This window comes from Gouania willdenowi, chromosome 16, assembly GCF_900634775.1.
Source record: "Gouania willdenowi chromosome 16, fGouWil2.1, whole genome shotgun sequence".
NCBI lineage: Eukaryota > Metazoa > Chordata > Actinopteri > Blenniiformes > Gobiesocidae > Gouania > Gouania willdenowi.
The window spans coordinates 4,277,739-4,304,056 of record NC_041059.1 but is presented as its reverse complement, the minus strand read 5'-3'; the positions used below and the strand labels follow the sequence as shown (position 1 = coordinate 4,304,056).

Here is a 26,318-nt window from a genome sequence, read left to right as displayed (position 1 = left end):
ATTACAAATACAGACAGGATTAGTGACAAGTTGTGCCAGCTCTGACTTTATTCACCCCCCCTGCATTTTATTTGAACTAGATTTATATTTGGCAAACTTAAATTATAGAACACAGTTGTTTAAGATTGTGTGCTGTTATATTTCAAAATGTGTAATAATTTAAAATGTGCATTTAATCAGTAATTGTACTTTTTTAATCACTTACTAGACATGTCAGGTGACCCCACACAAGGTTGAAAAACACAAATATGAAGCAATGTCATGAAAAAAATATAACTTACAAATTTATATATCTATTGCAAAAGCAGATAAATCAGTTTTTAAACATTTTGACCAAGGAGAGGATATCACTCAACTTTGATTTAACATTTATCACCTGAACTAAATAATGAAAAAGACACATTTTCTGGAAATCTATAAAAAAAAAAACCCTGAGTTTTGACCTTGATCAGAGGAAATCCAGATTCATCTGTGCAGACAAAGTGATTTTTTAAAGCATCCCCCCCCTTCATGACCACACCCATGTTGAAAAAAAAAATTCTTTGCTACAGGCTAAACCACGTTACGCAACTGCAACCACTTCCTTTATTTCTATATTCAAGCATCAGAGGCACAGAGATGAAATGGAAACATCAACTGAAACCAATGCAGTATTAGTATTATGTGTGAGGTACAGTGTAAAATTAAGTAATTAAAAAACACTTTTTTCAACATGGAATTACAGGTTTTCAAGATCAGTCATTTTCCCACTGTGATTAAAGGTGAACAGACAAACAAACAGACAAACAAACAAAGACATGGAACCCATTTTTTGACATAATTTTTTAATATATATAAAAACAATCAGATGTGATCCGAAACATCCAAATACAAGTTCTTCTTTAAATAAAATATACATACGTACATTAAAGGTGTGTTAGACAAATGACAGGTGCTGATTGTTACACAATAAACTCTGCATCAATAAATTGCAAATGTTTTGAAACAAACGTTTTTTCTCTTTTTTTTATAAGATCATCACTTACAGATATATAGCTTTACAAAGAGTCATAATAAGGGAATGTTATAAATTACAGTTGTTTTTTTTTCTTTTCAAATACTGGACTTTAGCAGGTTTTACTAGTGTTTAGCTTTACTGACGTAAACTTAAACATACAGTCGCTCCTACGAGGAGCTCAAGGTCAGGAAGTGATGAAAAAACTCCTGAGTTTTCCTCTTCTCGGACAGATCCTGTTTTGTTGGCGACCTCAGCAGCAATGAGGCAAAAATAGTGGCTGTGAAACAAAATCAATTATTTACACGTAATAGCAATAGAAAAATATCAAAAATAACTCAAAACCCCTGTTTTTTTTACACAATCCCTTTATATTTAAACTGTTTCAAACAGCAAAAAACCCCCCAAAAAACAAATAAAAATTGCATAATTGACAAATTTAAGCAACAAACTTACCCAGGGTTGGGGTCAATTATAATTGTAATCACACAATTGACAATTAATTACAAATATGTTGTAATTATAATTGTAAAAATCTGTTGCTGTCATAATCATAATTAAAATGTAATTGAGTTTGGATAATTGAGTTTGTAAATTAATTGTGAAACTATCAAAATTGTGAAACTGGGGAACCATGTTACAGTTCTACAAATATATAGTTACCAATAGAGATGTAACGATTCACTCAACTCCCGATACGATTCGATTCACGATACGATTCTCTCATGATTTATTTTACAAAATGGGACTGTAGACAAATTTTTTTTTTTGGGAAAAAAAAAACTAGAAAATACTGTATTATTTTCCTTTCATTTTTCATTGTCAAAAGAATTCTTTGATAAACTATTCAAAACAATGCAATTTAACTAAAAATAAATCTTGAATGAAATAAATAAAGGAATAATACAAATGAAAATGAAGCCTATTAATTTAAATTCTGGTTCTATAATAAACAATGCAAAACTGCATAATAGTTGTTTTTCTTTTAAAAGTGCAACTGAAAATGTATTTTGTGCCTTAACAATTGGACTTTAAAAAAAAAAAAAAAAACAGTGATTACACTGATTTACGTCATGTTTGTTGGCATGCAGATATCTTGCAGTGAAGAAGAGAAGCTATGCTAGCAGACAGAGCTACTAGAAAAACGTGACTTTTACAGATATTCAAGTAATATTACAGATATTCCTTCGGTGCTAAAGGGGTAATGAATCATTTATTAACATATTTAAGAGTAGAAGGCAGCCAGAAAGAAAGTATTAGCAGACTCCGCCCGCCGCCTACACTTGTGGATAGCGCCCTCTGCTGGTTAAAAAAAGTACTGCGATTCAATTTTTAGAAAATCGATATCAACCGTGATACCTATGAATCGATTTTTAACTGCCTTGCAATTAATCGTTACATCCCTAGTTACCAATTATTAAAATATGCTTCATATTAAGCTTTCCCACATTTTACTATTTTAAAAAAAAAAAAAAATGAAATCTAGAGATATACCGACACAAAAAGGCTGAGACGCCCACACCAAAAATATTAAGATCTATATTTTCATTGATCATGAAGCCTAACAAAATAACCAATAGATAAGAAATAAATTACATGATAAATATTTGTTTTTAGAGTATTTTTCAGCTGATTTAGGATGCAAGGATGCAATATCAGCAGCTATTAGCGACCAGGGTTGGGGTCAATTGTAATTGTGTAATTGATAATTAATTACAATTATGGCATAATCATAATTGTAATTGTAAAAAAGTGTTGCCGTTGTAATCATAACTGAATTGTAATTGAGTTCAGAAACTTTACTTACGGGCATGAAAATTCCATAAATGTGTGATTAATTGTAATTGAACTTTAGTAATTGAGGATGTAATTGTACGTAATTGACTTTCAGGAGGTTGGGGAAAAAAGCTGCTCACTGCAATTGTAATTGAATCCTAATTAAACATGAATAATTGAAAGCGTAATTGTAATTTTCTTACCTAGGATTGTGGCGTCGAGTCGATTGCTTGCTGAGTTCTTCAAAAGCTCACGAAGAAAGGCGGCTAAATAGTTGAAAACGTTTTTATGGCACTGAGGTAGGACAGAAATAATCTAAAAACAAAGAAAAATAACAACAACACATGAATATATATATATATGTATTAAAAATAAACAGTTAAATGTTTCAACAGAAAGGATGTATTTCACTTACTTTCTCACACTGACTAAAATTAGAGCTGCATTCTAGGCACTGCTGGTAGAAAGAAAAGGGGACCACGGGCTCTGGGAGGGCATCCAGGAAGAGGAGCAAGGCCTCTGCCACTGAGTGGTTACTGCCAGCTGTGGGTTTGTAAGAGTCAAGGTGGAAAAGGTGGTGAAATGGGATTTTAAAAATCACAGAAATCGGTTAAAAGCTGCAAATTAGTGACTGAAAACAGACAGAAAGAAAAAAAAAAAAGGGTTCAAAGTGTCAATATTAGAACAATTAGTTTAAACTGGTTAATAATGAGCATGACAAATCGTGAATGTAGTTAAATTGGCAAAAATAAGCATGAAATATGGTGAAAAGAGGTTAAAAGTGACAATAATGGGTCAACATATGTGACATTAGGTGAAAAAGTGTCTGGAAAGTGGCAAAAATGTGAAGAAAAGGCATTGAAATTTGACGGAGAAGTGGCCGAAATTGGAGTAATGCAGCAAAAATGCATTAAAAGGAGCAAAAATATGGCAAGAAAAACTGATGAAAACGGTTTAAAACATGGCAAGTTTGGTGTAGTTGCAGAAAAACGGTAAAAATAAGAAATTCTAATAAGAATCAAATTGTTACAAAAATATTCATAAAAGGCATCTGGAAACCCCCCTCCCAGTGTCTTTCCCCAAATGGGGCTCTGCCCCCCAGATAGAGAAGCCCTGTTCTAAGGTCTATATTTGGTTAAAATTTTGTCAAAATCTGTTAAGCACTTTTGATGGAATTCTGCTAACAGACAAATATGATTTAAAAAAACACAGAAATTGGTTAATAATAGAGTGGCCAGAAACAGACAAAAAAAGTGGTAAAAAGGGTTCAAAGTGTCAATATTGGTTTAAAAGTGGCAGAAATGGGGGAGGGGGTTGGAATTAATGTAATTTAAAATAAGAACAATTAGTTTAAACTGGCAAATAATGGGCATGACAAATTGTGAATGTGATTAAATTGGCAAAAAAAATTGCATGAAATATGGTGAAAATAGTTTCTAGGTGACAATAATGGGTCAATATATGCGACATTAGGCAAACAAAGTGATGGAAACGGTTTATAAGTGTCAAAAATGTCTTGAAAGTAGACAAAATGTGCAGAAATGGCATTGAAATTTGATGGAAAAGTGGCAGAAATGGAAATAATGTAGCAAAAATGCATTAAAAGGAGCAAAAATATGGGAACAAAAAGTGATGAAAATAGGTTAAAATATGGCAAGTTTGATGTAGTTGCTGGAAAAAGGTTAAAAATAAGCAAAAATGGGCTCAAATTGTTCGTCCCAGTGCCTTGCAACTCCAAGGTTGAGAACCCCTGTGTTAGTTGATCTCCCCACCAGTCTGCAGCTGGGTCATGGTATTAGAAAAAGGCTGAGACTAATTTACTAACCAACTAATGCACCCGAGGCAGTGTTGACGTGGTTTAAAAAGGATACGGAGAGAATCTGGCATCCCTGTGTCCAGACAATCTCTTATGTTTGAAAACTCACTTCGAAGTCCAGGCTGCTGAAATATATCTTCCTGCAAAGATGTAGAATTGTGTCAGAATTTATTAGTCTATCATTTATAAACTCCACCATCAACACTCGAAGCTCAAACATCTCACAAACTCCAAATCTCACAAACACAAACAAAGAAAACCTTAAAACTTCGCAGATTTTGACAACTTCCAGTATTTTAAAGAGCACGAGAAATCACAGGTGTTGTGACATTACTAAAGCATCACATGCCAGTGTTTTAATCCATTTACGGCACAAATCTGCTGACCTGTTGTACAGCGTTGCGGAACAAGTGATCCACCATCATCCAAAGCTCTTTAGGAATGTCCAGCGCCTTCTCATCATCAGAAGCATCTCCATTTTCAGACAATTCAGCCTAATGTTTGATACATTCACACATATATTATTGAAAACACACTTTAATGTAAAACTGGGATAGAATAGTGAACTCTCACCAGCACCAACAGGACTGTTTGTGGCATATCCTGAATGGGTTCCCTCAGCTGACACAAGGACCGGATGGAGGTTCCGTAGCAGCTGGGCAGGTAGTTCCCCGTCACAGAGATGAAGTAGTCCTTGCCTCGCTCCAGGTGGAGCACCAGGATGTCTTCAATCTGTTCCTTCCCAGAGTTCAGACCTGGAGCTGTGGAGCGGTTCACAAACACCTCCAGGTCGATGTCCACAGTGGCGCCTGCATTAGGAGAGACCAGACACTCACTTAGTCCTTCACTGGAGTCTCTAACCAGACATGCAAACACCAAAGGCATGAAAAAGGTGGCAAAGAAATCATTGTAGGGCACTTCAGGGCAAATGTTTTTGATTCTGACACATAAATTAAAGCTGTACTACTTGATTCTTGAACCAACGACACGCGTGCACACACACACGGGCGGAGGATGCACACTGTAGAGCTTTCAGGTCGAAAAAAGAAGACTTGGCCTGAGAGAACACGGCGTGAACACGTTTCAACCAGTCGGTAATCATTACCCTGCACGCGCATGTAGAATGATCCGAGTTATAAACATGACGAGCAGCTTTATGTGCCGCTACACGCTATGTCTGGTTGAAGCACTATTTATAATGAACAGTGATTACAAGTACCAAGTGGGGATGCACACAGGCAGCTTTGGGGGCAGCTAAGTGGCTGCAGGGGTCCGACGGGAAAACTAAGCGCCTGTATTAAAGAGAAGGTGCGTTTCTCGGTTATGCAGATTCAAAAGAGAGTTTAAACAACCCGTGCACGCCTGGAAGTCCCTTTTGTGTCCGTGTGCAACAATTATGACAACGGTACCGATTAAAAAAGGTAAAAACAACAGAAAAGCACCTCTACGTTGCTGAAAACTGAACGTAGGGGGCGCCATCGCTCTGTAGGGGAGCAAAATTACAATGACGAGGGCGCATTTTGCCGAAAAGTGACTGATTTGCATGTGTATAACCTGCAGGAATATTAAGTCCACACCTTTCGCCTCAATTAGTTTCTGGTCTGCGAGTCCACATTTACATTGGATTTATTGAAGTGTATCTTACCCTGAGCGATGAAGCCTTTGGGGGGGTTGGCTGTGAGCCACGGTTTGCAGTAAGTGGACTCGTTGGGTTTCTGGATGAACTCAAACTGACAGGGAACCTGCCCGTCATTGAAGAGGCTCAGAGTCTCCGCCTGGTGCTGCATGAACTTCACGTCCTTAAAGTGAAACTGGAACACACACACACATCAAGTTTCAGGTTGTACATGTGAGATCAACTCCTGCCTCCCCAGCAGACAGAGGAGGAGGGGGGGGGGTCTCACCTCTCTCTTGGACAGCGTTACAGACGGAATGCATTCATTTTCCATTTTGTCTATGTTGCGAACGATTTCTTCAAACGTCTTCTTGTAGGCTTCACTGTTGACTCTTTTGATCTGTGGACACAGTGGAGAGGCTGTCAGAGGGAGAGGTGTGGCTAACATTTCCCAGTGATAAAATCTTGCAGAAAACTCCTTTTACCCCAATCTCCAGCAGGGAACTGACAGGCTTGTGGTCGCTGGTCTTCAGGTCCATGTGACTCTGGTAAAGCTGCTGCTCTATGTTCTTTCCTCGCCACAGGATGCGATCGCACCAAGCTGGGACGCGACATTTTTCACTGAACACACACAGGGATTTCATCACTGACAATTAATTTCAAACTGGGTGTATATTTACACACAAATGACAAATAAAGGCACAAGCACCACATCGGACTCCACGTGTTTAAACAACGAACACCAAGGCCACATAATTTAAGACAGACCAAATATTAACATAAGAGTAGGTACAAGATAATCTTTTGGAAGCGATTTGAAATATTGTTTCATTTTAAATACCTCAGCATATAAACTAATTCCATTTAAAAAATAAATAAAAATACCGAAACACACACAACATCCTGTTTGTATTTCAGTATTATTTCATTTTGAAATATTGTGACTTTAATCTCATAAAATTCCAATTTCATTAAGACACGACTTTATTCACAAAAAATTGCAACATTGTTTTCGAAATATTATGATTTCAATCTCGAAATATTACAACTTTAATCTCATAGATTTACGATTTTATTAAAATACAACTTTATTCTAATGAAATTACAACTTTATTCTCGAAATATTGAAACTTTAATCTTAAAATATTACGACTTTAATCTCACAAATTATGATTTTTATTAAGATACGACTTTATTCCCATACAATTACAATTTTAATCTAAAAATATTATGACTTTAATCTCGAAATATTACAACTTTAATCACGTAAAATTGTGATTTTATTAAGATACAACTTTATTTTCAAAATATTACAACTTTAATCATGAAATATTTTGACTTTAATCTCAAAATATTACAACTAATCTTGTAGTTCCCAGATTTCTTTTTTTTATTTTAATGTGGCCCTAATAAACCATCGTATAAAAACAGATATTCCTTTTCCTTTTAAATGAAAAATGCTGGTTTTCCAGGTTTTCCCTCCCAGTCTTCATAGTAAATTACCTGGTGTCCCACTTGTCGGAACCAGTGTCGTACTTGTAGGTAGGCTGGAATTCGATCACCCCCTCCACGAAACCCACAAACACGGCTTCTTCATCAATCTGTCTCTTCAGCTGAGGATGATGAGTAACTAATGGTTACATGGTAATTAATTATAGACTGCTTTCATAGATTGTTCCTGTTACCTGATCATAACTGTGCAGAGATTTAAAGTCCTTCCTTGTGATGAGATCTTTAACTTTGTCCACATCCAGCTCACTGATTCTGTAGTTCAGGTCTCCGATCCATAAAACCACACTGATCAGAGGAATAAAAACCAGTCAATGGGAACACTGGGACAACAGTTGATCACATGACCCAGTGGTTCACAAACTGGGGGGCGCACACTTTATTATAAAGAGCTTTATTATGGTTATCCATTAATAACTAATAATTTTAGGAGATTTAAGGAAGATTCCACATTTTTAACCTGTCTTTTAAAATAGAAATAATAAATAATATTTTGCTGTGATTAATAAAGAGCATTATATCGTTTCTAAAATTACTAGTTATTAATATTAATTCTTCAAAGAGGGGGCGCAGCCATGAGATCTGAAAAAAAAAATAGAAAAATATTCCAATTAAAATGAGTTTTTTTTCCTTTTACACTTTATTAATAAAGCGCTTTATTCCTGTTCTAAGATTATTAGTTATTTTTATGAAATTTGAAGAATCGTCCAAATTTTTCCCCACCCAAAAAGTCACTTTTTTTAACCTTTTTTTTTTTACATTTTGTCGTGACCTAATAGTTTTAAATTTTTCAAAGGGGGGGGGGCAGCTGAAAAGGTTTGAGAACCACAGACATGATCAGTCCTTTACACCCAGTATTTCTATAATTCAGGTCCAGGGACACCAGGCAGACTCTTTAGCAGTTTAAGAAACCCTTTGGTGGTGAGTAAATCAAAGTGTGCATAGATTATTTGTGTAAACCCTCACAGCCCACACTTTTCCAGATTAAAGGATTGTGGAATGAAATCTAGAGAGAGGGCGTTTGCCAACGTGTGCCTTTGAAGAGCATCATAACACTTTAGAAACACATTCCCTCTTTAAATCTCCAAATCCGCTACACCAGCTCATGATTTAAATGTAACGTACTCGTGCTTCATGATGGTGAGAGGAGGAATAGACGGATCCAGCTGGCGGAACTGGAGGCGACTGCAGATGTCTTTGAAGTCCTGATTACGTCTCTCAAACTCCTCGATGTGGGCGGCCAGGTGGGAGTTGACCACGCAGATATCAGAGTTGTGGAAGCGAAAGCGGATCGCCACGGCACCCTTGTTACCCTGAGGAAGAGGAGAATCAGAATGAAGAATGTTGGACTTGGAACTAGTAAACATACAAATACATAATACAGTATTTTTGGAGTCATATTGAGTATTTTTGTTGTCATTTGGCGTTTTTTCTTGGAGTAATTTTTGTATAATTCTATTGTTTATTTGCTTGTTTGTATTACTGTGGGTTTGTGGGATAATTTTTTTGTGTTTTTCTTATCTTTTTGTGTACTTTTGTTGTCATATTGTGGGCGACCGTGGCTCAGGTGGTAGAGGTTGGGGGTTCGATCCCAGTACCTGACTATTTGTCGAAGTGTCCTTGGGCAAGACGCTGAACCCTAAGTTGCTCCCAGTGGTCGACTAGCGCCTTGCATGGCAGTCCTGTCCCATTGGTGTGTGAATGTGAGAGTGATTGGGTGAATGAGCTGATAAAGCGCTTTGAGACTGCTTCAGTGTAGGGATAAAGCTCTATATAAATCAAGTCGATTTACCATTGTGTATTTTTGTTGTCATTTTGCAGATTTTTTGGAGTAATTTCTATGTATTTCTGTTTTCGTTTTGCTCATTTGTTAGTACTATGGGTTTACAGAGTCAATTTCTGTAATTTTGTATGTATTTTTTCAGTCATTTTTTGTTCATTTTTGTAGTCGTTTTGTGTGTTTTTGGAGTATTTTCTGCGCTTTTTTTGTCTTACTTTATTTTCCTGCAATGTAATTATTGGAATTTTTACTTTTGTTTTGTGTATTTTTCTGTCATTCTGTGTATGTTTATTGTTGTCTAGCTCGTTATGTTCCTTTTGTGCATTTCTGTTGTCCTTTTGTGTATTTTTCCTGTAAAATTTGTTTTCTAAAGTCATATTGTCTATTTTGGTTTTCATTTGTTTTTTTTTTGAGTAATTTTTGTGTATTTCTGTTGTTTTTTTTTTTTTTGTAGTACTGTGGGTTTGTGGAGTCATTTGTTGTATTTTTCTTATCTTTTTGTGTACTTTTGTTGTCATTTTCTGTAACTTTAAATATATCTTTTGTGTATTTTTGTAGTTGTTTGGTGTTATTTGTCGTAGTTTTGTGTATTACTGTTGTCCTTTTGTATATTTTTCCTGTAAATTATAAGTTCTTTTTAGTCATATTGCCTATTTTTGTTTTCATTTTGTGTTTTTTTGGAGTAATATTTGTGTATTTCTTCGTTTTGCTCGTTTGTTAGTACTGTGGGTTTGCAGAGTCATTTTGTTTTTTCTTATTATTTTGGGTACTTTTGTCATTTTCTGTAATTTTAATATATTTTTTTGTCATTTTGTGTATTTTTGTAGTTGTTTTGCATTATTTGTTGGAATTTTGTTTATTACTGTTGTTGCTTTGTTTATTTTTGTAGTAGTTGTGTGTGTATGTGGAGTATTTTCTGTGTTTTTCTTGTCTTGTACTGTATTTTTCTGCAATGTATTTTTGCTTTTGTTTTGTGTATTTTTCTGTCATTATGTATGTTTCCTTTGGCGTATTTTTTGGTAAACAAAGCTGCTGAAGATTTTATGCATTTATAATATCTATGTCACTGATTAGAAATTAGTTGTCTGATGACATTCTGAACATCCACTTCGAGCAGGAGGAGATGATAATTTATGAGTTGAGATGAGTCTGATCAGTGTTTTTGGTCCTTACCATCCGTCCCATGATCCCTGTGCCAACACTCTCCGCTTCCACGTCAGAGATAAATTCTGCATGTTCCTTCTTCACGTAGAAGATCAGCATGATGCCAACGATACGTATCAACTTCACCTGTAGAAGCACAAGTAGAACATCACATTTAATTGTATTAACGCAGTACAACGCAGCTAATGCGATTCCTTGTCAAATTGAACAAAAACAAGCCCTTAGATGTTATTGTGAAGCCAATAGATCACAGGTGTCAAACTCAAGGCCCGGGGGCCATATATGGCCCTTTAGAGCATCCAATTCAGCCCACAGCAGAAAGCAAAAAAGACAGAAAAACAATGAATCATTGTGTAAATTACCAACTAATTCAGTTGTACATATCGCAGCTAGATATCTCCAAACTAATACACATATCAATGAGACTATCACATTTTAATCTCAAATGTTAAAAGAACTCTCAGTTTTTTTCCTCAAAACCCTGCAATTTTCTTCAAATTATTCCACAAATTTCACCCTAATTACAAAAAAATGGACCACAAAATCCAATAAATTGAAAGTGAAGATCCTGCAGGCACTTAAATCTGTCACTTGTTGCTTTGATATTATCAGTGTCGTACATATTTTCTCATTTATTTATAGGTGGAAGTGCAAACTAGAGCACAATAATGATTAAATTACTCATTTTCCTGCCCAAAATCTGTGGCCCACTTAAGATAAACTGCTCCATATTTGGCCCCTGAACTAAATTCAGTTTAACAGCAGAATGTGCTTGAGTTTAGTTTAGTTTATTCAGCCTTAGCTGTAGACAGACACTGACAGTTTATGATGCTTCCCTTGTGACACATCCTGTGAGGTGACTTAAGCTCAACCAGCAAAACTGACAAATGAGGAAGAAAGCAGATGAGAGGAGAAAAATAAAGAAATAAAAAGAGGAGGAAGAAAGAGAGTCACTTAAAATGAAAAAAAAGAAGAATAACATGACGATATAACTACTACAGAAATAATGCACAAGATCAGGGGTGCACATTATGTCAATTATGATTTATATATCTGCCAGGGCTCTATATACAGTATGGATCACATGTGTCAAACACAAGGGCTGGCGGCCAAATCCGGCCCTTTAGAGCATCTGATTCGGCCCACAGGAAAATACATGAATCGTTGTGTAAATCATCCAGTTGTAAATTGTTGTTGAGAGTACTGTAATTTTTAACTCGATTTAAGAGTCCGGCTTTATGTGTGGTCTCCAGGAGTGGTAAAGTACAGCCAATAGTCCTGCTGGCTGAACGAACCACTTTGTTTAAAGTGTGTGTGTGTGTGTGCCCAATGGTTATTCTTCTTTAAACAGGGTTGTATGTTTTTTTTAAATGAAAATAAATTAGACTTTCTTACAAAGGCATACTTGGCATCTGGATGCAACGCCTCGGACACGGCCTTGGTCCACTCCTGCTCCTTGGGAGTGTCGTGAAAAAAGAAAGCCTCTTTGCTGAGATCAAGCTCCTGAAATCTACAGGAAGGAGAAAAAAAAACGTTAAAAATAAAACTCCTGTATCTTCTTGTACGTGGATTGACGTCGTATTGGCTGAAGGTGAATGTTACCTCACCCCACACAGTAAATATCAGGAGGGTCCAGGGTGCTGCTCAGCCAGGGGCTCAGGCTTTCCTTTGGCGTCTGCCCGTTCACATTGTATGTTCCAAGAAAAAAGCTGGAGACAAACAAGACAAAAGTTTTAGTCAATATGACAAAAGGCTAATAAAAGTATCTCTTAGACTGTAGAAATATGCAATCTCTTGAGTTAGTTAGTAAACCAAATACACCCCAAAAACACACAAGTACATTTTTGTGAATGCAATGTCATGAATGCAATAATTCATGACATTAAAAGATATCTGAAATACACAAAACAAAAGCAAAAATACAAAAAATTACATCATTGCAGAACAATACAGTAAAAGACAAACAAAATCACAGAAAATACTCCAAAACCACACAAAACCTCTACAAAAATAAACAAAATTACGACAAATAACGCAAAACAACTACAAAAATACACAAAATGACTCGAAAAATTACAGAAAATGACGAAGGTACACAAAATAAAAAGAAAAACACAAAATATGACTCTGCAAACCCACAGCACCAACGAACGAGCAAAACAACAACAGAAAACAATGAATACAAAAAAAGACAATAAGACTAAAAAGAACATTTATTTTACAGGAAAAATACTCAAAAGGACAACAGTAATACACAAAACTACGACAAATATCGCAAAAACAACTACAAAAATACACAAAATGACAACAAAAGTACACACAAACATAAGAAAAACACGCAAAAAATTACTCCGCAAACCCACAGTACTACAAGCAAGCAAATAAACAACAGAAGTATACAAAAATTACTCAAAACAAAAAAAAACGCCAAATGAAAACAAAAATTGACAATAGGTGGTAGTGGGTCGTCCTCTGATCGAGAGGTTGGGGGTTCGATCCCAGTACCTGACTATGTGTCGAAGTGTCCTTGGGCAAGACACTGAACCCTAAGTTGCTCCCAGTGGTCGACTAGCGCCTTGCATGGCAGTCCTGTCCCATTGGTGTGTGAATGTGAGAGTGATTGGGTGAATGAGCTGATGTGTAAAGCGCTTTGAGACTGCTTCAGTGTGGGGATAAAGCGCTATATAAATCAAGTCCATTTACCATTTACCAATATGACTCCAAAAAACATTTTTTACAGGAAAAATATACGGAAGGACAACAGAAATGCACAAAAGGCCTCATAACGAGCAAGACAACAATAAACATACACAGAAAAAAGCAAGTCATCAGATGTGAGTGAAAACATTCCATTTAATCAATCAATCAATCAATCTTTATTTGTATAGCGCCAAATCATAACCAATGGTATCTCAAGGCACTTTACAGTAGAGCAGTCTTAAGGACGGACTCTTCATTTTATGGATACACACATATGCATATATACGTATATACACATACATATGTATCCCACACCCAACATGAATTCATTTAAGCCTGATCCCTGCCAATAAAACCTGACCCATTCAGGAAGTAAACGAGAGCTGAGTCAGCAAAACGCAGGAGTGAAAACATAAAACAATAACAACGACAAAAGAAAGTGTGGGAAACACATAAGTTCCTGTTTGAGCTGGCAGCACAATGAGCACATTCAGGAAGGACTATGTAGTTCTTTCAACAGTTTGAACTGCACGACGTGCAAATGTGTAAAAGCTACGCACTGTTTTAATTTCAGTTTTAATGGCAGTTACTCACCAAAAACAGGATTTAGTTAAAGTCACATGATTTGAATCTTTTATTTTTGTTTTGTTTTAATCAAAATGTAGTCAGTCAAAATCAGTTTTAGTCTCATTTTAGTCTTTTTATGTAATTTAACAGTTTTGTTACCGTGTAATAGATTGTGCAAAATGATGTTTGTCATGGGAGTAAAAGCTCCATTGTAAGCACGTGTTCAGTCATTTCAACTTAGTAGTACAGTGCCTGTTGGTAGTATGTATTTATATAGTGGGAGGAGCTTAAGTAGAGATGACAATTATGGCCAAATGAGTATGTGTTTGAAGGTTGGATGTACAAAGAGGTGTACATACTCTGTATTCTATAGTGTGATAAAGAGGTATATTTGCTAGTGCAAAGTAAAATAGTGTGTGTGATTTCCCTGGTTTAACTCTATGGGACATTACATGATAACGGTGTTTTTTTTTTTAAACTCATTTTTATATATATTTTGTTTGGTGCATTTTTCTGAAACGTATGGTTTTTGGAGTCATTATGTGTATTTTTGTATCTTTCTGTTGCATTTTTGTTGACAGACCTTGACAGGTTCCAAAAAAGGTCGACTGCACACCCTTAACGTTGCCCCTATGAGATGACATACGTGCTGCATTATTAGCCTAGGAGGAATTCCAGGACAAAGGAGTTGTGGAAGAAAAATAATAATGCTGCGTTCACGCAGCATTATTATTATCACGCATCACGAAATGTTTGTGCAACCAGATAACATACAAAGTCAATGGATAGATGCGTCCCAGGTACAAATTTTTTCCTGGGCAGTGGTGCGGTCCGGTCCGCGTGTCAAAAGCGTTGGCCGTGAGAGCGATTTTTTTTCGTCATATTCGCACAAGTTGAAAATATTCAACTCTTGACGAAAGCCAAACAGAGTCTTTGTTGACGATGACGTCAGGCCGTCAACATGGACACCGGTCTGTTCACCCATTCAACAATGGCGTAGAAGCTGTGTGTGACCACCTGGAGCTGCTGTGTATGACACGGCCTTCATAACCAGGACCGGACTAGGAAGGATTTGGCGTGGAGTAGAATCAGCGAGGAGGTGGTAGTAGAAGGTAAAAGTTCTCTCTGTAGTTTTCATCTTTGAAAGTCGTCACTGAGCTAGGATAGCATTAGCCGCTAATCACACCGGTCTTTTCCACTGATGGTTTATGTTTCTGAGAGGAGAAAAAGGAGCACAGCTCCTCACTTCAGCAGGCAGTGAAACTCACCGAGTTGGATGTGTTGCTGGTGGGCGGGGCTTCGCTTCAAACGTGCATATGAAGCAAATGGGGACATTTTTTGATTCTACGAAACCTGCAGAACGTTTCGTGCGGCAGACGCGTCCAATGCCGCAGAAGAAGCATTCGGTGTGAACGCAGCATAAGAACTCCAACGATAACAATTTTTAATTGCCAAATACAAATATAGATATATCTCCACATAGGTGATCTTGTAATTTTCTTGACAGAAGCATTTGAGAGGCATTTGTTAACACTTCCCCAAAAAATATTTACAGCATATATTTTGTCTATGAATAGCAGTATGTGAGTCAAAACTAGTCACATACTGTAGGCAGAGATGAAAATTGTAATGGTGAGACGCACAATGATTATTCACTGCAGTACAGTCATTTTAAACCTACATTTCACTAAAAAAAATGGAAAATGGAATTTTAGAGCTACAGTATTTTAACTTCATGTGTGGGTTACACAGAGGTAAGAAACACAAAAGTGCTGCTAGACACGTATAGTGGGGGAAAGGAAGTATGATCTGATGCTCTTTTGAATTTCTTCCTATTTTTGGTTTATGTCAACCAATAAAGGCGGTGCGTTTTGTGTGACTAAACAAAAAATGCTTCTTCCTCTGTCTTCTGTAAACATACTGCACAGTTAAATCAGAGTTCGCTGCGTTTCTAGACCCTTTCAGAGAGAGTGGGGCTTAATTTAGCCACGCTGAGATACAAACCCAGGGAGGTTGACTCATTATTTTTACACAACCCAACAAGAACTGTGGGTACATGCTGTTCTGACACAATAATTCTAAATAATAATAATAATAATAATAATAATAATAATAATTGACTTATAACCAAGAAGAAGAAGAAGAGCACAAAAATCCAAAATCAAACCTACATGAAATACTAACATTCTCGCTGATGAGCTCCATGATAAAATGTCACCTAAATCATCACTCACGTTCCTTCACTTGCCAAACATGTCTGAAAAACCGAAAGAGTTGGTAACCATGACGACCGTACCTGAAGGGCTCCAGATACGTGTAGAGCTCCTCGTTTTTCAGCAGCTCACACTTGATGAGGTTGTCACGCAGGCCAAACTGTGGCATGGCGAGTATCTGGGCTTTGTTGGACGCCGTGTGGCTGGAGGAACGCACCAGGTCATCACGCTCCTCTCGACTGGAGAAAGTGGAGACAGACAGAAACACTTGGTCACATGGTGTAAAATAAGATCCAAGGGGCTGCGTGGATGGCATACTGATCATTCCCCACACTTTAACACACTGATGATAACTGGACTTCAAATAAAGAGCTCTGACACAATGCTGATGGGGTGAAGCTGTAAAAAAGAATATAAAATACAAAATAATCCGTGTAACCTTCGTTCTTTGATTATTCAGTTTTAAAACCAAATCAAAATAACAAATAAACAGTGTTGTTATTTGGTTTTACTGACTTAAAACCAGAAAACAGTGAGTTTTGAGGGACATTTTCAGACAGATATTCTAAACGTTACCTCTCTTGTGTGGAGGACACTGTAGACTTTGGTGGGGCCTTCTCCTTTTCTGCTGTTCCCCTTTTTTCAGCCGATTTCTCTGTTTAGGGGAGAAAAAAAACCCAGCATGAAGGTGGTTTCACACACACTTACAGGCAGTAATAGATCCATATGAACTGAATCTGTAAATCAACATTACAGCTTTAACATCAATCAAGCAGCAGCTTGTCAGGGCTCAGTATGTACAGTCGTTGGACTTCACAGATTTGTTGACTCATTACAATTTAAGTAGTTTATTTTGAAAGGGTCAAGATGAAGTATTGAGACAGAGCGGGCCACGCTTCCTGCAGCTTTGCAAGAAACACAGCAGATTACTGAACGCAGTCAGATAACATCTTTACATTTAACATTTTACAATGCTGAAAAAGAGCATTTTCTGAAGCACTTCAATCACTTATAATAAAATAAAGCCAGTATAAGTGCTAATTATGCATCTACTTGGAACAAGACATTATCATAAAGTAAACCTTAAAGACTTAAAATTCTTTTGTGAAAATTGTGCAAGGAAACCCCACAAAGGCTTTTTCCTGTACATGACGACACATTTATTAAATGTTAAACTGTTGTGAATACCAGGGGCCTAAATTATTATTATCATAAAAAAAAAATACGATTCTTAATAATTAGGGTTAGGACTTTTTTTTGCACTCCGAAGTGATGTTTTATTATTTGAATACACAACAACAAATTTGTTTAAGAAAGTTTACATAAAATCCAGAAAAGCATGAATATAGCTTACTTAAATTTATGTTTATGCTTTTTGAACAATGCAATAAGAATATTATTTATTAATATTTCACATTATGTTAACACACAGTGATGGAAATAATAAACACTATTTTGCTGTTTAAGCTTATTTATTGTTTTCAATGATTCAGTCATATACTAAAATCCATTTAAACTGGAAAAACATTGCTTCTCGTGTCAAATATTATGTAATTAATTTATATTAATCGAGATTAATTAATGACAGTCTCTAGTTAATCGAGTCCACCACTATTAATAATATAACAATAATTTCCTTATTATTAGTACATTTATAAAAAATGACAAAACAACTAGGGGTGGGATATTCGTAATTCAGACATAGTAATCGATAACCGATGCATACATTTTTAATAATCGTTTATTGAAATGGTAAATTACATGAAATACTGAAGAAGAATGTTACCGAACATTTTCAAAGCACTATGGTTTAGCCGCTGATTTAGTTTATTATATTTAATAAATTGTATTTAATCTATAATTTAGAGCATCCTTTTTGTTTATCTTGTGTTATTTTATTCCATTGTATTAGAGAGGTGTGCATTGCCATGAATCTGACGATGAGCTATGAAAAACAAAAATTGGCAAAATTTTAATTTTCTATATTGCTAAAATACAAAACTCGATATATCTTCAATTTCGATATATAGCCCAGCCCTACACTGAAGCCCCTTTGTCTACATGCATCATGCAAAAACTGAATTTCACATCGGCACAAATTGTACGCATAATATGCAAAATAAATAAGTAAATAAATGACCTAATCGACAGTGTAAACAGTGTGGGGACTAAAAAGGAGAAGTCTATGATTACAGTAGAGCACAGGCCTGAATGAGTGCAGTGTTTGCGGTGCTAAAGGAGGTTTTGTTTCTCATGTTTATTCCCAGGTCAAGTCCACTTGGAACAATGCTTTATGCAGTTTCCAACCAATCGTAGATAAGCCACAGCAAGTGGTGGCCAATCCTAATGAGGCCATACAACTTCACTGATTACACAGCAGCTTTTACAATCCAAAGAGTCAAGGTGAAACGTTCAATACACAACTAGAAAGCGACATAAAGTCATGCATGTCAATGTGCTACGTTAAATACTCACGATACAACATTTGCTCTATTTAAACAGCAAAGTTCAACATTTACACAGCACATACATACATCCTAAACTTCATAGAAAGTCTATCCCAGGGGTGTCAAACTCATTCTAGTTCAGGAGACAAATACAGAACAGTTTGATCTCAAGTAGTATAAGCAGCGGGAAAAACTGTGAGCCCCTTGCAAATATTATTGAGTGTCATTTACACAATGATTTTACTTTCTCCTGTGGGCCGAACTGAAGGCTCCAAATTGGCCGGATTTGGCCCCCGGGACTCGAGTTTGACACATTTAGTCTACTCGATCTAAACACCAAGAATTAATGAAGATTTAGTAAGTTTTTTTGGTGAAATGTAACTATTTTAATTTAAGTCTTAATGTAAATGCAAAGCAGGGCAGACGCAGCTCGGCTTTGGTAGCCGCGTTATAGATTTATTGGTGCCCCTGCTAACTAGTGTCCGGGTTTGGTTCGAGTCCGTGATTGCTGTTGGTAACAAGTTCCCTAATAACCTATTATTAACACTGTAATAATAATAAATACCTTATCTGTGCAGGATTGTGACATGTGTTATATTTTTTTGTTTCAATTAGCAAAAATAAAGTGAGTTTATCGTGTTTGATCTGCGGCTATCATTTATCACCACGGTAACCGCTATTCACATTACACCAGGAAAGTTTGCACAATGATTAGCGCTAACACGCTATAATAAAGCTCCAAAGGGCACTGATAACAAATAAAACTGCATAAAACTGAAGAGAAAACAGCAAATAAAGCGGGGGTGTTTCATATAAATATGTGCTATATCGACATCGATCACAACAGGTGTGTCATTTTCTGTTGCATTAGAGAACATTAATACATTAGTCCGAGCTATTAGCTGCACCGTAATAATCATATAAGCAATCGAATATTAAGCATTAACAGAGGTACGGGAAAAGTTAAATGAAATATTGACAAATATCCAGACGAAACGGGCTAACGGTGCTAAAGTTAGCCTTATTGAAGCTTGGTTGCTAGCTTCAATGCTAGCTGCTTTGAGAGGAAAACACTACAGGTTTGAATAGATACAGAATTAAAAAAAAAAAAAAAAAACCAGGCTGGGATTATGTTCCATACCAGAGTCTCTCATCACAGCAGACATGTCCCTGAACCGCTCCCACGCATTTCGTGCAGAAGATTAAAGTGTGTTTTAGGACAGGCATCAGAACGGGCAGCCCTACAGTAGGAGGGGCCTACAGCCAGAGGAAGATGATACCAAACATAGATATAATAAATAACTGTGGTTAAAACGGTGTATACTCAAAAAACAATCTATTTGCCTCCATGTAACCAACTTGATGTTTCACAAATTATTATTTCTTCTGAAATGTGATGATGATATTGTAACGGACTGGGTCCTATGTTTATGTTGTTCTACTTGTTGTGTATTCAATGATTCACTAATGTTGAGATGTCCCATGGCTTTGAATGCACCATCGTTACGGACAGCTTTCCCTACCAATGTGTATCTTTGTTTACGGGAGTTCTAAGTGGTGATTGGCTGGGAGGCTGGGGGAGGAGGTGTGTAAGCGGGGGAAAAGAGTGAAAATGAGAGTCGGGGGTAAGACGGTACCTGCGTTCTGTTGATTTTGGCGTCGACTACGGCCCACAGTAGTCGGGTTTCAACGTGCTTCATTAAAGACTACAAAACTTGGATTACGGCTGGAGGCTCGTCATTACAATATTAACAAGTTTCCAGTCAAACTCTCAGATTTAAGCTCATTTTGGTGATGAGATAATTAGTTTGTATAAATGAATGGTACAGTAATAGATGCTGGGCTAAGGCTACATGATTAATTGATATAAAATCGTAATAAAATTATTTATAGCCGTGGTTATTGTATTGATACGTTAAACGTATGAATAGACTGTCGCAGCACCCCTCATTGGCCAGTTTAGGTCACGTGATAGGTGCACCACGTGACTTAAAGTTCCGTCAGTTTTATTTTAGCTCATATTTATTTTTAGCTACCCTGCTAACCCTTTTATTTTAGCACTAACCATAACCATAACCCAGGAAATACCTTAAATGTTTATTTTTTTCATATATGTATTTTTAAAGGTGGAATTTTAACCCACGACAACAGAAGGAAGAATCTTTGAGTCAGGTGCCTTAGATAGGTTTACATTGGCACGTTACGCTTTTGTAGAAATGTACCCATAGTATCAATAGACACTTCCATTATTTATTGAGGGGGATTTCAAATTCGAAAAATCGATTTTCTCGTTTATCATGTGTAAGCACAGCAAGAGTCTCTCTCCCTTTACAAACAGTTGAAAAAGCAGTTTCAAATGTGAATTTTGCGTGAGTTTTTTTTCTAATGCAAGGTTTTCGATTTAAATTCATTTTTGGTTGGGTGGGTTTTTATTTTATCAATCAATGTTTGTTTTTTTTAAAGGGGTTTGAAAAAAAAATCGAATTTTCAAAGTAAAAAAAAAATTGAGATTTTGTTTTGAGCTAAAATCGTGCAGCCTTAGTCTGGGCCATCTCACACTTAATGGATGATGATGGAAATATTCTACAATACACTGATTTATGTGAAACATTTCAGTTATTTCAATTATACTCAGAAATAAATAGGACCAGATTGTGAAAGCTCACTTAAGAATATGATTTAAAGAATTTATTGGAGTACTGCACAATGAAAAACTGAGATATAAAGTGACAGGACACCTACTTACATTCTAGATGTATTTTTTTGTGGCTAAACTGTGGATATTTTAATATGACGTTAATCATAGTTAGTATTGTGTATTTTGTTGTTTTGTGTTTGTTTGTTTATCCAGGTTTATTAGTGTGTAGGATGAACTCTGGACTAAGTACTGTATTTTTATGTATACTTTTTCTGTCTTAGTGCGTCACATGTACAATGTTAAAACTCATAAAGGACAAAAAAGAGGAATATGATCTAATAAATTCCAAAGTTTTCCTTAAATTAACACAGCGTTATATCAATGATGTTGAATTTTGTAACCTTAGTGTTACAACAAATGTATAAGAAATACTTTGTTGGATTCTCTGTTCCACTAACTCTGCTAAAAGAAATGCAAATACGTTGTTTTATTCAGTTTTGCCCAAAGTGAAAGAAATTCAATTTAAGATTATTAATGATGTTTACCCTACTCGGGTATTATTGAGACATAGATTTAATTTGATTGTTGGTTACTGTGTATTTTGTGAAGTCGAGACTCTTTTTGTGTGACATAGTGCAGAGTTTTTGGAGCAATGTTAAGAATTGGTTTCAATCTCAAGAAATTCATCTTCATATGTTTACTGTAGCTTGTTTGTTAATCATAAGAAGATTGACTTTAGTGTGAATAATATTGTTTTGTTAGGAAAATACTATATTCATAAATGTTTCTTTAAATTCAAGCCTTATTTTACTCACTGGAGGAACAAGCTGAATATCTTTGTCAATTCTTTATCTATTCTTCATGTCAGGAATGACAAAACTTGATGTTTTCAACAGCCCAATCTGTTGCTTTATTGTTTAATATATTGTTTTGCCCCTTGGTTTATAAATATATTTTTTTTCTTCTTCTTTCAGCTTTGTCTATAATCTCTAGAAATGTGAAAAATGCATTTTTGTTTGTATTTGTACTTGTTAGCATCATATAATTTGGTTATTTATTTATTATTATTGAACAGCTCTAAACACGTGATCTTGAATGTGTACTCAGTAGGGATGTCCCGATACAACTTTTTCACTTCTGATACAAAACCGATATTGCATCCTTGAGTACTGGCCGATACCGATATGATACGAGCACGAGTCATACATACTTTTATTACTTATTTTATAGTGTGGAATGTTAGAAACGGCTTGTTCAAGTGATGTCACTCAAACAGAGAACAATAGTCAGGTATGAGAAAAACTGACCCATTTATTATTAACCAATTGGTTACATCAATTTTAACCTTCAACATAATATCTACAGTATTCTACAATTGAATATAATATAATATATATCGGAGATTTTAGATGCAGTCCGATAAAATCCAATACAGTAGTCCCTTGTTTATCGCGGAGGGTTAGGTTCTAAAAATAACCCGCAATAGGCAAAATCCACAAAGTAGTCAGCTTTATTTATTTATTTTTAATAATTATTATACATGTTTTAAGGCTGTAAACCCCCCCCCCACACTTTTCTCAGACAGATGTTGACATTGTGTGTTTTGTTGGGGAGAAAACTTGCAAACATACAGCACTTTAGAGTAATGTAATCTGGACATATGGACATTTCGTGATGCATCCGGTGTGAACGCAGCAGCCAATCAGGACGCAGAACACAATGTGCGTTCATACACTGTAAAAAAATGCATGCAAAATTGCGCTATAAAAAAAAAAAATCAGCAAAACACCGAGGCCGCGAAAGGTGAACTGCGATAGAGCGAGGAGCTACTGTATACGCTTTCTGGCTGATATCAGACCGTTATCAGATATCAATATCGGATCGGGACACCCCTAGTACTCAGTGTTGTTTGTGCTCTCTTTTCATTAAATAAACTATATTCCAAAGCTTCTTGTTAACTACTGGCTGACATTTAAAAAAAAAAAAGGGCTGCAGATACGATGTTAGTGATATTATATTATAAGAAGATGTGCAAATATTTAGCAAACACTTCTTTTCTTGCATTTAAATCTATAAAACTTGGACAAACCGGATTTATCAACGTTCCCTGGCTTAATATTTAGTTTCAGAAGTAGGTGTTGGAGCCTGAAAATCTTCCCCTAATTGTAGTTTGCTTTGATTACAGAAACCAGTTCATGTTTCACACACATTATATTGCATTACACACTATAAGTCTTGATTATAACTTGTTCTTTTTACCATTGTGGAAGCTATCCATCTCTCATTACAAACATGATGTCATCCCTTTGGCTCAGTTATAATTAGTCTTTAGTCTTAACCTCATCATAGAGCAGGACAATGGTGATCAACGTGACCTGGATGAAACGTCTCAGACAATCTATATTTCATATAGAAAAACCTTTAAAAGGAAGGCTACTGGTATTTAGAAAACCACCCAGTCTAGTTGATGATTTATGGTAATTATTTCTGAAGATAAAGAGCACTGCTGTGGGAGTGATTCAGCTTCTACAAATCAAGACTAGAAACAACAAACCTGTTTTCTTGTGTTGGTTGAATTTGGTGAGTTTGACTCCCTGAGTTCTGCTGGCTTTGTAGTATTTGTTGATCCACTCAAAATTCAGCACTTGTGAGGGAGACCTGCAAACATCTGGAGAAAGAGATGCAAACATCTGGATGAGAAGGGGACTAACGTTCAAAGAAGAACAAAATACATAGATGTGAAATTGACTGTTTTGAAGAGGGAAGTTTGATTTTAGCTTTTAGCTGAACTCTGGTATGCCGATATTGTCCAATACTAAATTCCGATACCAATATATACATAGACAGTAGAATGGTCCATCAAAGCATGGTAAAATAAAAAGTTTCAAATAACCTTGATTAGAACTCTGCATTAGGTTTTGGTATCCAGAAGATGATTTAAGAAGAAATTTGGAAGAAAAGGAAGACGTATGGCATTTCCAGGGAGAAACCAATCACTGTTTTTGGGAAAAAAAAATAAAAAAATCTACCAAACATTTGTTGATTGAACATATATCAATAATACAACATATTATTCATCCTGAAACTGTGAACTACAACTCGCTACAGCTTTAGTGAGAAGCGTGAGGTTGAGGATGAACAGAAGTCTGAAATGTTTGGAAGAATCCGACACTTAAATCGTACTCGACGCAAAGTCTTGTTCTTTATTTTATTTGTTTTCATGTTTGTCAAAACTGAAAATAAACTTTCACACAAAGTACGTGGTGGCAAAGGGCATGAAGCACGTTTGGCTAGCGCAAAGCAATGTAGCTCTCATCATATTTTGGCTTTTTTGATGAGATTGTTTCACTCTCACCACTAGAGGGCAATCTAACAGAGGACAATGCATGGAGGCTCCTGACTGCTGTTCTATTTAGATTTTAGTTTCCAATGTCACGCTGTTTTCAATAACAATTTGTGTACGCTTGGGGGCACCCGTACCATACTTTGGGAACCTAGGGTATAGAGCAATTTTCAAGTGTTCTGTGCAACCTCTAAATATTGATTCATTTGCATGAAATTTGGATCCAAATAATTTGGCAAGATATGGAACCAAATGCATAGTTCCAATGTACAGAATCTAAAAATATTTTTTTTGGACCACCCTATTAGCCAACCCCTTATTTTTAATGTGATACCAACTGGATGTATTACACACACAAAAAAAAAACATCTGTGCAAAATAAGAATATTTATTTAAATTTAGTAATGGAAAAAAAAACCACGTATCGGTGGAAAAACCGATACTGATGTGAAACAATATTACATTTTATGGCAAATATTGCCTGTTAATATCACCCATCTCTAGCTTTCACACACATAAATGATCATAAAACAGCAGCTGTCAAAGAACAACTAGAAGCTTCCTCAACATTTGCTGAAGTTTCTTATTCCAACATCTGCTTACCTTTACCATAGCCCAGATTATTTCTTTTACCAACCAAAGCTGTCGAGGTATTCACTTTCTCCATCACTGCTTTAGTTTAAAAATCCTGTTGTTTCCTCTTTGCTGAGCAGTGAGAAGAACAATTCAGTCCATGCTCACATGAGACGTGCACTGTGGAATCAGTAAACCACTGGCTAAGGTCACACATCACTTAACAATAAAAATTAAAATGACAAACACAGATAAAGGTCCAGGTCCAAGTCCTGCTCGAGCTCTTTTCCTCAACTATCTAACAGCTACACCTTCTAAACTCCACCCTTTTTTCTCTGCACCACCTCCTCTGCTCTGCCTCCTCTTTCTGTCACTTTTTGGTTTGCCCTGCATGGCTGCAGACAGCAGATTACACACACACATACACACACAGCAGCACTTCAGGTTTTTTTTTTGTGGTTTTCTAATAGGATGCACACACTGACTGGGTAATGTAGTGTTTTCTCCTAAAACATCTCCAGAATAGTTTGTTTTTTTTCACCCAGTTTGTTGGGGGTTGTGACATTTCCCACATAGTATCACCTAAGGCTGATTCAGGACCAGCTGAACAGGTTCGTCCTGGAAAAACAAAAACCCTACAAAACACAAACAGATGAAGTTTGGAAAATATGCTCGTCTTTAACTCTCACTAATCCATCAACCTCGGGGTCAGGACCCCATTTTAGGTAGCGAGACACTGAGGGGGTTGCCAAACTTTCTATGTTTTAACCTATTTTCATCACTTTTTTTTGGCTATATTTTTGCTTCTTTTAATGCATTATTTTGCCACATTACTCTCATTTCTGACACTTCAATTTCAATGCCTTTTCTGCACATTTTTCCCACTTTCAAGACATTTTCAGCACTTAAAAACCTTTTCCACCACTTTTCCACCTAATGTTACATATATTGACCCATTATTGTCACTTTTAACCTCTTTTCACCATATTTCATGCTTATTTTTCCAATTCAACCACATTCACGATTTGTCATGCCCATTATTTGCCATTTTTAACTATTTGTTCCAATATTGACACTTTGAACCCTTTTTACCACTTTTTATGTCCATTTTTACCCACTCTAATTTGCAACTTTAAACCAATTTCTGTGGTTTTTAAAAATTCATTTCACCACCTTTTCCACC

General features: G+C 36.1%; 1 protein-coding gene across 4 annotated transcripts in view; it reads right to left on the bottom strand.

Annotated features, from left to right (window-relative positions):
* Positions 1 to 804: 804 nt before the first annotated feature.
* The window catches only part of inpp5b (inositol polyphosphate-5-phosphatase B), a 33,508-nt gene continuing 7,994 nt past the window's right edge, over positions 805 to 26,318 (bottom strand). For 2 of the 4 annotated variants that reach the window (XM_028469902.1, XM_028469903.1), the window contains exons 6-23: positions 23,774 to 23,887; positions 16,711 to 16,789; positions 16,218 to 16,373; positions 12,262 to 12,363; positions 12,050 to 12,164; positions 10,664 to 10,780; positions 8,836 to 9,023; positions 7,887 to 7,998; positions 7,705 to 7,814; positions 6,687 to 6,822; positions 6,491 to 6,601; positions 6,232 to 6,397; positions 5,160 to 5,395; positions 4,973 to 5,080; positions 4,642 to 4,726; positions 3,186 to 3,313; positions 2,974 to 3,085; positions 805 to 1,274 (exon numbers count right to left, since the gene is read on the bottom strand). In XM_028469902.1, the coding sequence (XP_028325703.1) occupies positions 1,165 to 1,274; positions 2,974 to 3,085; positions 3,186 to 3,313; positions 4,642 to 4,726; positions 4,973 to 5,080; positions 5,160 to 5,395; positions 6,232 to 6,397; positions 6,491 to 6,601; positions 6,687 to 6,822; positions 7,705 to 7,814; positions 7,887 to 7,998; positions 8,836 to 9,023; positions 10,664 to 10,780; positions 12,050 to 12,164; positions 12,262 to 12,363; positions 16,218 to 16,373; positions 16,711 to 16,789; positions 23,774 to 23,887 (2,285 nt within the window). In that variant the 3' untranslated portion in view covers positions 805 to 1,164. Of the gene's footprint in view, positions 1,275 to 2,973; positions 3,086 to 3,185; positions 3,314 to 4,641; positions 4,727 to 4,972; positions 5,081 to 5,159; positions 5,396 to 6,231; positions 6,398 to 6,490; positions 6,602 to 6,686; positions 6,823 to 7,704; positions 7,815 to 7,886; positions 7,999 to 8,835; positions 9,024 to 10,663; positions 10,781 to 12,049; positions 12,165 to 12,261; positions 12,364 to 16,217; positions 16,374 to 16,710; positions 16,790 to 19,722; positions 19,806 to 23,773; positions 23,888 to 25,165; positions 25,419 to 26,318 lie in introns of those variants that run through there. The other 2 variants (XM_028469904.1, XM_028469905.1) reach the window with 2 other exon arrangements.